Below are 12,794 nucleotides of genomic sequence, written 5' to 3'. Positions count from 1 at the left end.
GCTGTCGCTCCGGCACGTCAGAGGACATTTGAAACTTTGAAAACTTGAAACTTTGAAAGTTGAAACTTTCTCAATTTCTCCAGGATGCACCGCTCTGGCTCTGAATTGCGGGGGGGCAGGATGCTATTTTGTGGTCACATTGACAATGAATGGCAGCCTGTCATGCATCTATCGTTTGAGTCCATATGTGTGGACCGGTGGCAGATCGTCGCAGTAAACAGCGTCCCCATTCAATATGATATAATTTTAATGAGCTAGCTTGACTTGGCAACGGGAAAAATACCTCTGAGTTGAGTAAGTCAGAGTCGAGGATGTGAATGACTTTCCACAAAACACAAGCTTTAGTCTTGTGAGAGACCAAAGTGTGAACAGCGAGTCAGACTCATGAGTTATAGCTCTTTAAAGTAACATGCTGCCGTAGTGCCACATATAGTTGAAATACCACCGATCACTCGCAGCTGATATGTCCATGTTTCATCTACATTTGGTACATTTTCACATTCAAATTCTCTTTTTGCTTATTTCAAATATTAAGTACGTACATTTGGTCCGATTAAATTTGAGTAGTTTTTGAAAATATTCCAAATCTGTTCAAATCTATACAAGAAAACAACCTTTACTAAGAGTTTTGCGAAAATACATTATGCCCTTTAAAAATGTACTCATGGTGTCGCTATTCACACAAGAAAATGTATCAGTTCTTCTTTGGCTTACAACTCATTTTGTAAAATGTGTCCAATCGTTTTTTAGGTGTCCTGCTGAATTAAAAGTCAAACAAACAAGTTTGAGACTTTCTGTGACACCAAAGCTCAGCATGCTGGAGAATAGAAATAGCTAAAAAACAAGGAAAAAAAACATTACATGGGCCTCAAATTACATAACCCTGTTGAGAGTAAAGTGTTTGTTGTAGTGAGACGAAGTGCGTGTGTTTTTCTTCATCAAACAGAAAAATGATGTTGTGCTCCTGGTTGGTAATGTGTGTTTTCTAGATCAGGGGTCCTCAACGTATTTCAGGCCAAGGAACCCCAAACTGGTGTAGCATGGAGCAGGGACCCCCTACTGCAGTGGTATTCAAACGAGGGGGGGGGTGCTGTCAGAGTTCTGTTCGAGGGGGGGGGGGTGCTGTCGAAGTTCTATGCGAGGGGGGGGGGCTGTCGGAGTTCTATGCGAGGGGGGGGGGGGGCTGTCGGAGTTCTGTGCGAGAGGATGTAGGAGTTCTGTGCGATGGGGGGATGTGAATGTGCAACAAAAATATTACTTTTTATAAAACAATATTTGCTTTATGTACAAACAATTTTGCGACCCCTCTGCAGTACCTCCGCGGACCCCCTGTTGAAGACCTAGATGATAAAGTGAAGCATGCAGAGAGAGTGACAGAAGATATGAACGCTATGAGGAAAATCTGTTTTGAAGAGCAAGAGGGATCAGGAGATTTATCTCACGCAGCTTTCCAATAACTTTTTGCGATAACATATTGGGTTAACTTCTGGAGTCTTCCATTAATTGAGTGAGATTTTCATCAGCATTTCTTAAATGGTGCTGATGATTAAATTAATTAGACTCCTTAGGTAAATATCCCCTCGCCCTGATGTGTTTTGCTCACTTCTTATGCGTTCTGAATTCCCCTCACTTCCATTTCTCAACCTTTCTTTATCTTTGACTTTCACTTTTACGTCTCTGTTCTTTCACCTAACCGTTGACCTCATTTACTCAACCTATTTTCACCGACATATCTCTGTCTTACTTTCTTCTCCTTGATTGAGAGACATTGTGGAGCATGTATCTAATTTGGACTAGAATATTCCGCACTTAAAACTAAATACTTGCAGAGATCCAAAGAGAACCAGGAGGAATGTCAGAGGCTTTGTAGTTCTTAAGGACAATGCCGTTTATTCATATAGCACATTTCAATACAAGTTAATTCAACTGAAGTTTCATGGAAGAACTGTAAATGTTTATGAGCCCCTTGGAGTTCCACAAGGAACCTTAATAGGCTCTCCCAAGATTGCATTTTCTCAATTTCTCAAGGTTTGTCCAGCTCACTGAGGTTCGGAGAAATTAAAGCACAAACATCAGAAAAAGCTGTGATAATACGATTCAATTTACACTTTGTTGTTTGAATTGTAAAAACACCAGCCAGAGGCCTGTGCTCATGTATAATTACGTAAAGATTAACAAACAGGAAAGAACGTTTCCAGGTGTATACTGCATGTAAACATGTCTAACTAACTAACTTACTTACTTTCTCCCAACGTTTTAGTTTTTTTTAAAAAGGAACATCTTTTTTGAATGTTAGAGGGACATCTGATGGATCCATAAAATCTATTCAGATGACAATGAGAACAACTTCTAGCATCTGTGAAAGAAGTTTCACACAAATATTCGAACATGTACTCTTTGTGAAGGCGACCACAAGGAACCCTTTTTTGTATTGCCCATTTCTTGACTGTGCACACCCTCTGAAACGGTTCCTTAATGCATGTATACTTTTTGGAACCAAACAGCAGCAGCTTGTGAATGTGCATCAGAAATCTGGTATAAGTTGTGAAGTAAACAGTGTTGTCAGTGCCAAAATTAGCTGTATCACAGCCAGCGTTGTCAAAGCACTCCTGTGTTTTCCTTATAGTTTTTTTTTTTTTTTTTCTGTGGCATCTGGCTTCAGTCTTCGGGCCGCTGGGAAATCATGTGTTGTCATACCAGTTGGTGTTGAAATAGGTTTTTGGAGCTTCAATGTTTTCACACACACACACACACACGCACACACACAAAGACAAACACACAACACTGTACTTCTGTTTGTGAGGACACTCATTGGCATAATGCATTCCCTAGCCCCTTAGCCTAACCTTAACCATCAAAACTAAACGCCTAAACTGACTAATTCTATCCTGAACCCATAAACCCAAGTCTTAACCCTAAAACAAACCTTTGCAGAAGTGAGGCCCGGCCAAAATGTCTTCACATTCCAAAACGGTCCTCAAAACCTTGTCTGATCCTCACTATGTAGCAAGTACAAGTATACACACACACTCACACACACACACACACACACACACACACACACACACACACACACACACACACACACACACACACTCTCTTTAAAACCAAACTTTAAGTTCTTAAGAATTATGATTGGTCCTCCCACAATCCACTTTAGAGATCTAACATGGGCTTTTGCTTTTTGTTGTTGTGAAAGTGACTTTGCTGTCGTGTTGTAATGGAGTAGTAAGTGCAGATCATTTTCAAAGCTTGTCACGTATTACACATCATGTACAGTATAATGTTTACCATACTGTCGCGTAAACAATGGAAACAAGGTTGAAAGATTTTAGACATCCCACACATTGAAGGTCTTTGAGAAGTGGTGTCTGTAATATAAAGTGTATGTGATATGTAGTATGTGGGCTAAGACATACATTCTGGTTGATTATTAAAAAATCTAAAAAATCAAACATGTCACATTTACAGTGATAGATAGTTACAGAAAATAAATCTTTCTATTATTTCTTTCAGGCTGTGATGAGTCCTGCTCAGAGTGCCGTGGGCCGGGCCTGCAGGAGTGTGTGTCATGTTCGGACCCCGCTGCCTTGCTCAAAGACGGGGAATGTGTTCCTGACTGTGGCTCTGGTTTCTACAGTCAAGAAGGCATCTGCTACGGTAAAGTTGACACATTTAATGCTGTTATGGATGTAGCAAGTTTTCCTTTTGGATAATAGGATTTTAGGAATATGAGGAATGCTTCCTACTATTCCCCCTGACTAAGGCACAGGCTCCATACATGTACTTAGTCCAATCTAAGATCAGGATCAAATGCTAAAGACACATTTCCCCCGAGGGGATAAGAAATATATCACTTAACCTAGACCCACACACACTTGTGAAAATCTGAACAAAATCACGTTGGTTTAAAATCCTTTTTGTTGCACCCATTTTCCTTTAACCTGAATCATCTACTTCAATTACTAGTTTTCTGTGTTTCAAAGATCTCATATTTTGTTCAGCTATATAACAAAACAAACAACCTCTGTCTTTCTGCATTGCATGCTTTTTTCCGCTGCTGTGAGTTCATTAGTTGGACTCTCTGATTCTTAAATAATAGAAAGTATGATTGTTAAATGTCTGTGCATCATTGCATTAGTCTTTACTTTGGTCTGCATTGCATGTCAATTTTGCTCCACATAAAACATCTTAATTCGACTGCATTTATTCTGAATGTTTGGCTATTTTCCATAGAAATAAAAAATAGAGTTTTAATTCTAAAACCTTAAAACATCCAAAAATGTATGTCAGGCTAGTTTTTTGGGAACACAGAATTCTTATAGCTTCAAACAATCCAAAACATAATATACTATATGTGTGATACTAAATGTTTTGCATCTGAAATGTGTTTGCTGTGCAGCTTCCCTTTCTGAGGAGGGAAAGTTGATATTTAAACAGAGAAATTAGAATGTGCCGATGCGGTAAACAGAAAACACACTCTGAGACAATAAGAGGTTTATTGTTTGCGGTCAACTGAAGGTGAAGGTTTGTTTGGGCTTGTTTTTTATAGAATCCCTGTTGAGTCTCATGCCAGCATCCACTGCAAGTGGTGCCAAAATAATGAAGTCAGCAGTGTTAGCAAACAAACAATAAAAAAAAATACAATAATTAGCAGTTCTCTCTTGCACTAATGAGGATTCAGAAGCTATTTGAATAAGGAGATCCTGTATGAATATGGATACTTTCTATTTTTGGGTGGTAAGATGAAGAAGCGCGAGAATAGGCCTCCCTCAGGGTGATGGTGAACTTAGCAGCACATAGCTAGGCTCTTTCTTTGGTTAAAACCACCTGGAGGGGTCGAGGGGGAAGACTTCAACTCCTCCGGATCATGTGGTAGACTTGAAGCACTCAGCGAGGAGCCCTGTTAGAAAATGTCAAAAACATCGGAAACTTTCTGGAAAAAGGTCAAAGCCATTAGAAGTTGCCAGTTTGTGCTTAGAGGTCTGGTTTAAAATGTCAACATCCGGAGAGAGCTGAAGGGGTTTTAACTTCTTACTTTTCCTTCTCAGGCCTTCCTGGGTTAGATTTGATAGCTTTCCTGTTTTTGTCCCCTCCAGCATGCCGTAGGAATATCTTTCACTGATTTCAGCCTCTGTTGAGAGGAGGCAAAGACCTGTCTGAGCATGTGTGCATGTCAAAGTGTCATGTCAATATGGAATTCTATACACACACACACACACACACACACACACACACACACACACACACACACACACACACACTAAATTAAGGATTCAACTGAGATTACTTTAGTTTTTATCAACATATTTTCACACACTAAACATATATTTTCCAACAATTCAAAATAAAACTTCCATGGTGGTCACATCTACCTCGATTGATCCGGATTCTAACTTTTCATTCTGATACGAACCAAGATTACAGGTGTGAAACTCCCTCGGTCCACGGATCAAACTGACCCGTGGACCAGTTCTGTTGTCATGTTTTAAGAGTAGCAGAGCTTCTTTGGGGAATAGCTCAGTGCTTAGTGTGTAGCCTACTGTAGGTCACTACTGTAGTGATGGGTAGAGCCAGAGGTAGAGAGAGAGGTGGAGGCACTGCTATTGGAGGAGCAGAGGAGAAGTTAACAGTAAAGTTGTCAAGTGGTATAAAATGTACACTGTAGGTTTCAGTTTGTCTCTGAAAACAACTGCATCTCCTTAAGACCCAAGTAAAGTTCAGCTGTTTACGTAGGCTGGATATATATACTGTACATGTATACGAGAGGACGGGAGAGCCCAAACTAAAGTAATTACAAGTATAAGGCAACGCGGTTCACGTAGGCGATGGCGACAGGATGTAGATATGTCATGTATAGATCTATAGTGCACGCGTTATTGCAATGTGAGACTAAAACTAACAGGATCACATTTATACAATGTAACAAAAACAAACATTGATTTGGACTTTCAGGTGTGAAAAGGCCCTAAGTGACAAAGTGAAGCCAGTACATCGCACAGACTCTGGTTAAGAGACTTTACATGAGCACAAACTATTTCATCATTAATAGCCATTAATATTTACATTCTGCGGTTCACAGCCTGCGATTCGTCCTGTGCCTCCTGTTTCCCTGACAACCCCAAGTGCATGAGCTGTCTGCCAGGGACCGCCTTGCATCATGGGAAATGTATTTCCCAGTGTCCAGCTCAACATTACCTGGACAACCACAGCAGATGCAGAGGTATGCTGAATCTTCAACACAAATATCTACCAACGCTCTTCAAGTGAAATGTCATGAAAGAGAGAAAGTATGAGCCATCTTTGAAAATAAAGGTTGTAGTTCAACCCTTTTCCTTTTCTCCTCAGCCTGCCACAGCTCCTGCTCTTCCTGTTGGGGTCCCTCAGTGTCCCAGTGCACCTTGTGTCCAGGTGGGCGCCTTCTCCACCAGGGCCAGTGTGTGGAGGCCTGTGGGGAAGGACTCTACTCCCAGGATAACACCTGCCACAGTAAGAGCTTACATCTAAGCGTTTCAGGATTATACAAATACAGTGGAAACCGCTTATAGTGACAGTGATCAGCGGCTCATATGGATCAAAAAGCTTGGAACGGAATCATTCCTATGCAAATGCTGTTTAAATAATTTGCTTACAGTATTCAAGTCGTCCGCTTACACTTACAGTGTTCATTTTGGATCTTTAAATACACGACAAGATATAGAATACATCATGATGGGAAAAACATCATTTTTTAGCCGATCCTCAATGCTGTGCAGACGAGAGGCGCCTCTCCATGGCGCTGCTTGTCAGCGCCCGGGGCTGGCGAGCCTTTTTCCGGGCCTCCTTGCTCACCCGTCGGCAAAACCTTACTCACCTGCTGGTAAAAAGTCCAGGAGGTCTGCTCAAAGTCCTGGTGAGAGGCAAAGCGGAGCTGTTCATCTGCATGCACCTCCCGTTGGCAGCGAGCCAGAAAATAGCAAAACTCAGTCATTTCCTTTTTTTAAATGATCAGTCATCACTTTATTTTCATGTTATGAATATACCAATTAATTAGATGGTTCTAAAAAACTAAAATAATTGGTTATAATAATCATCCGCTCATAGTGTTCAATTTGACAGACATCACATGATCACCAGAAGATGTTTGTACTGAACATACATTTCTACCATTGTCAATCTGCAATTTTGACCTTCCATCTCCCCTGCTTTTAGATTGTCATCCCTCCTGCCGTTCCTGTGTGGGACCCTTGGCCTCAGACTGCCTCCGCTGTCTCAAACCAGAGGAAGCCCTCCTGCCACAGTCCAGTCACCTCCAGCATGGCGTCTGCACGGCCGGCTGTCCTGCACACAGCTTCCTGGATTACATGCAGACATGCAAAGGTGAGTGCGTTTTATTTGTGCATATTTTCCTCCTTCATTCGGGATTATCCGTACCTGCCAGGGTGAGCTAGCATGTCTCTGCTGTTCTATTAACAGCTTATAACAAGCCAATCATCAGTCACTTTGGGTTTCAAAACAGATCAGGTAATAACTAACATTAATGTCATTAGAGCAAAAAGCAAAATTCAAGACAAAGCAAACTAAATCTTTATTATTTAAGCAAACAGCTAAGCTTCATGCACACTGTGCTTTCCTTTCAATTAAATCAACTTGTGCTGAAATATGTAATCAATAAATGGATCAGTTTATTGAAAATGCATGGACAACAATTTTTACTAATAGATTATCTGTTTTGAGTGACACATTTGTTAGTTTGAACTGTGCAGATTTCTAACTTTTGGATTTTGGATTTGACATTTTAAACCCTTGAAACTCTGGAAGCAATGAGCGTTTGTCTTATGTTTTGGACATTTTAAAGACTAAGCAATTAGTTTCTTAATAAATAAATAAAAGGAATCGATAGAGTAATCAGTGAAAAGTCATTAGTCGCAGCCAAAATGTGAATTTTTCTTTTTTTTCATCTCACCCTTTTGTTCATATTGTAAAATATCTCATCGCAAGGCCACAACAAACACCTGAGTCCACTACAGAGCGCACAGGGGGGAATCGATCCGGCAGTCAGAAGTTTGTTAAGAGAAGACTTACAAAGGAAAAGTATCTTTTATTTCTGAAACCTGGAGTATAGTCTCCTCTAGATGTTATTTACTCTCCAAGCCAATACTAAACATATGCTACACAGAGTAAGTGTTATAGCATCATGCAGTGTCTCCAACACGTTCCCCTCTCGGTAATTTGGGCAAAATACTAAAGGTTTGGACAGGTCTACATTTTGGTGTGTGTGTGTGTGTGTGTGTGTGTGTGTGTGTGTGTGTGTGTGTGTGTGGATGTATTTCTGTTTGTAGATTAAAGATAGTGTGTGTGGAGACACCTGTTTGTGAGTGTGAAATTATGGGTTTCAGGTTTCGGGGGGATAGTCTGTCAAGTGAGAATAATTATCACCCACCTACCAACACAAACACACACCACTGCAACACACCACCTCCTTGCCAGAATGCCAAGGGGTGTTCTTTTTTCTTCTTTTTAAATGAAGTGGGACAAGAACGAAGAGGAAAAGTGAGATGAAGAGAATGTATTCAGTTTTCTTTACCTCCCTCGTACCTCTAACTCTGTGCTGGGAAATGATATCCATTTACCACAATCGCCGCTCTGCTATCTTCTTACCTCCCTGTTCAGTCTTTGTGCTCATTGACTATACTGCATTTAGTATTTGGCAGAGAGACGGATATGTGTTCTATACCTGCTGTCTCTGCATCGAGAGCAGCCAAGTCATTCACCAATACGGCTGTTTTGTTCAGCTTTACTTTCTCTCCCTCGGCTCATTTTTCATCTGCTGGATCTGCTGTTACCTGAAATTAGCTGCTGTTGACATCCCGGTTGAATTTCTTGGTATTTGCTTGACAGGGAGAGACCGAATATCACGAAGAAGATGGATGTTGTTATTTTTTAAAGTAGTTATTGAGGAAAGTCTTGTTTTCAGTCATGCAATTTGTTTTGCATCAGTATAATGATGAAGTCCTCCAGACTAAAGTCTACGTTGTTTGGCATTACCTTTTAAAATGATCTTATTTCTGTTCATAAAGATTTTGTTGCACAAGTACGTTTTTCAGTGTCCTAAACAAGTCATTATACACACTTCACCAAAAGAATAAAGAGATAAAGAAATAACGAATGCTTTATGCGACTATAAAACCCAGCTTTATAACATTTAAAAGCAAACTGACTTGATGTGTTACTCCTGTGATTCATTATTATTCTTTTTTTATTTTGGAACCAAATCTTTGGGATGATGCCGTCCGTCTGTTTATCACAGCAGAGTTTAGTCTGCAGTTCTCTAAGGTACCTTTCCCTCCTGCTGCCTCCTGTTGGATTAAATATAATGATATCGGTAGTCTGGAAAAGAATAGTTATTTTACTGCAAACCTTTTGTTTTAACTTGGAGATGAATGTGAAGTTATGAGTCATTGGTAGTTGCACGTCTTTTGTCAAGTCGAGCCTAAAGTCCCCAGATTTGTGATTTAAGTCTGACTAAACTTCAAGTGACTTGAGGCCACACCTCTGACACAAATCCTATGACTTTCATTTACTATGATTAAAGTTTGATCTTGGTAAAGTTTAGGAAAGGTTGTTGGTCATGGCAACAACAACAAAACAACCTAGACTGTGTAGGAAACAGGATGTAAACAGCATCTCACTAAGAGGTTAGCTACAGGAGGTTTGGCTCTAAAGCTACATGCATTGTTGCAGTATGACATGTGTGAAGGGAACACACATACCTGGAAATGATAAAAACAATACAGAGCTTCAGTACCACATTCAATATTGAATTGCTTTTGCTGAGTTTGAAGACAAGGCGTGCTGAATTCTCAGAAGGTTTATGGGATTCCACACGGCGTTGCAGATAAGTCCTCTCTGTCTGTTTACAGTCACTCAGCAGCTGTGTTACAAGGTGCTAGTATACATCAATTACAGGGTGCTGTGAGGAATGTCTTTATAGTTTCCTGTTAGCTGTTGGTTCCTGGATTCCTAACGCTCAGAAACATTGTAATTTGGTGCTTCTGTTGTCGGTACTTTTCCCCCAGTTCCTGTGTTTGCTATGCGAGGAAAGTGAGTGAGTATCGCCAAGACTGAAAACCTTCTCGCTGGTTTGCTGGCGTTCACAGCAGTTCCTAAATTACAGTTTGGAAATACATTAAGAAGTCACAAAACATTTCTACAAATTAGTTGTTGTGCTTTTTACCTTTTTGAATAACAGATATTTGCTCCTTTTTAAAAATATGAAAGTCACATTCTGCAGAAAATGAAATATATCCCTGTAACAGGCGGTCACGAGTCTGCATCACCTTGAATTTAAGGATTTTGAGCCTGAAGCCTTTTAGGTCGTAGAAAGATTCGCCACAGTTTAAATTCAGAGCGGGCCACGGTCCAGAGGAAATTTACTTTACTTTACCTGGATTGAATAGCTGTTAGCAGTATTGGATTCCCTTAATCCTCCTTGAAGAGATAATTACAAATCGAAGAGTAGTAGTTGGACTAACACCCATTCATCTGTGTGAATGGGACCAACACTGAGCCAGTACAGGGGGTTACGTTCAAAGTAAAGGCTTGCAAAGAACATATTTACACTGAAAGACACAGAATCAAAGCAGAAACAGCAGAACATTAAAAGAAATTAGCAAGAACTCAAGAAACACTTTTAATGGACACAATGTTGTTTCAGGGCAAGTTAAACACTTAATTATGTGATATACCCTACGATGCAGCCTGGGTTTATCAGGGTCTTTCAACATCCCACACCCTGACCCAGAGACCCAGCTGGGGTCAGACCACAGAGACCCCTCCTTCTGAAAATACACATGGAGCGACAGGAATGTGCAATAAAAACAACTTAATATGTATTGAACTGCATTTTCAGTGATGTCATTTGAATTATGTTTCAGCGACCTCTAAAGATTAAATATGGAATGTTTTTGTTCCTCCTGCTCACAAATCTTTGTGTTTGTTTAACAGAAATTGAGATTTGAACAGTTTGTCATCTGCTTTTATGTCACTTATTTTTATTCTAAGCTTCCTGAATTAGGCTCAACACAGTAAGCTGAGGATCAACTGGAGAAATGACAAATCAGTGGGCGTCAGTGGGTTCAGGTGTACGGCTGGGAACAAAGGAGGCTATTGTGTGTGTGTGTGTGTGTGTGTGTGTGTGTGTGTGTGTGTGTGTGTGTGTGTGTGTGTGTGTGTGTGTGTGTGTGTGTGTGTGTGTGTGTGACAAGATACTCAAACCTCCTCAGCAGCTACTGTCCTGAAGTGGAGGAGGATGGCATGTACATGCACATGAGACTCACAGACTCCAGGCTTTACATACACACTTATAGTCACACACACACACACACTCACACAGTCCGGTACACATTAGGTGGGCCTGAACTGACGAGCTGTCAGAGGTCTGAGAGCAAATTCCAGGCTGAAAAGTTCCCTCCTCTCCAGTCTGCTGTCCTCCAGCAGACAGAGATAGTCGGTATGTAGGAGGTTTAATGCTGCTCGGTAGACATATACAGGAAGGGTTAACACACTCCTGAACTGTGTAGAGACATCAAGTGTCTCTAAGTCTTTTACTGCTGCTTTGGAAAACAAGGTAAAGGGAAGTAATGATTAAAAAACGAATTAATGCATTATTATTTTCAATACAAATCATGCCGGTGAAATAAAGGTTGTGGCACGGGGTGATATACTGTACCGTTGTTTTGCACTTGGAGTGTGTTATATTGGATAAGGATGAGGTTATGAGATACATTTAGCGAGTTATGACAGATGCAACAGAAAGAGGCGTTTAAAAAAAAAAGCGTAGTTGTAAGAGTAGTCAAGGATTAAAGAAAATAACTGTAACTCTTTTGGGTTTGGTGGATGTAGTCATCTTTACATCACCCATTGGTATGTGGACTCAGTTTAAAATGACACCCCTTATGCATGTTGGGCAAAGATCATAGTGATGATGAAAGTGTAGTGGTGGCTGTCATATCGGCTGACCCTTTTACAGCCATTGAACACAAAAGGCAATGCTCCTGTGCTGCTTACTCCTGTGTTGTTGTCCATTAGCTCCACCTGCAAGCCTTCAGTGTGAGGTCCTCGACAATCCTTCTCAATCTGAATCATATTAGGCCTTTTTGAAAAATATGTTTCCCCTGTTCAAGCTTGGTCTAACAATTTAACTAGAAGTCTGATAACATTACTGCAAGAGTCTCTGAGGTCATCAAACGTCTCCAACATGTTAAACTGAACTTTTAAGCAGCTGTCTAATTTTCTTCTGTCTTAACTTTGGGCAGAAGCTTTATATAGTAACCAGAACAATGAGACTACAGATACAAGCGGGACAGATGAGGTTTGTCTGGAGGATCTTGGTATCTATGCACTGGGTACACCAGGAAGACCCAGAGGGAGATACAGTAGCTGGAGGCAGCTGCTGGTTCCTATTTTATCTTGACCAGGATAAATAAAGAAATAAAAAACAAAGAGACAGATAGAAACTTGATATCTATCACTATCAGTTGACCAGAAAAGAAGCTTGAGCATGTGTGTTGGTGAATGCATGCACGCGTCAACGCATGCGCATACGCAGTCACAGCTATTTCCAATTTGCGCTTGTTTCTTGATGTATCTGTAACTACACTGCCACTGTCTCTCATGGAGATGGACTAACTTCTACCATACCTCAACACAGCAGAATCAATGTGATGACACTTCAGAGGAATGAGATATAACCCTCCACTTGTGTTTCTGCTGTGTAGGTCGCAGCACTCTCTGCCACACTAATGATCAGCCCT

At 40.6% G+C, this 12,794-nt stretch overlaps 1 protein-coding gene across 1 annotated transcript in view; it reads left to right on the top strand.

Annotated features, from left to right (window-relative positions):
* Positions 1 to 12,794, top strand: part of fras1 (Fraser extracellular matrix complex subunit 1) — a 250,207-nt gene that overhangs the window by 121,826 nt on the left and 115,587 nt on the right. The window contains 4 exon segments of the mRNA XM_029439391.1: positions 3,517 to 3,660; positions 6,083 to 6,223; positions 6,349 to 6,489; positions 7,192 to 7,359. Coding sequence (XP_029295251.1) covers positions 3,517 to 3,660; positions 6,083 to 6,223; positions 6,349 to 6,489; positions 7,192 to 7,359 — 594 coding nt within the window.

Source organism: Cottoperca gobio, chromosome 9 (assembly GCF_900634415.1).
Source record: "Cottoperca gobio chromosome 9, fCotGob3.1, whole genome shotgun sequence".
NCBI classification, from domain to species: Eukaryota; Metazoa; Chordata; class Actinopteri; order Perciformes; family Bovichtidae; genus Cottoperca; species Cottoperca gobio.
Note: the sequence above shows the minus strand (reverse complement) of the source record. Positions and strands in the feature narration are given on the sequence as shown.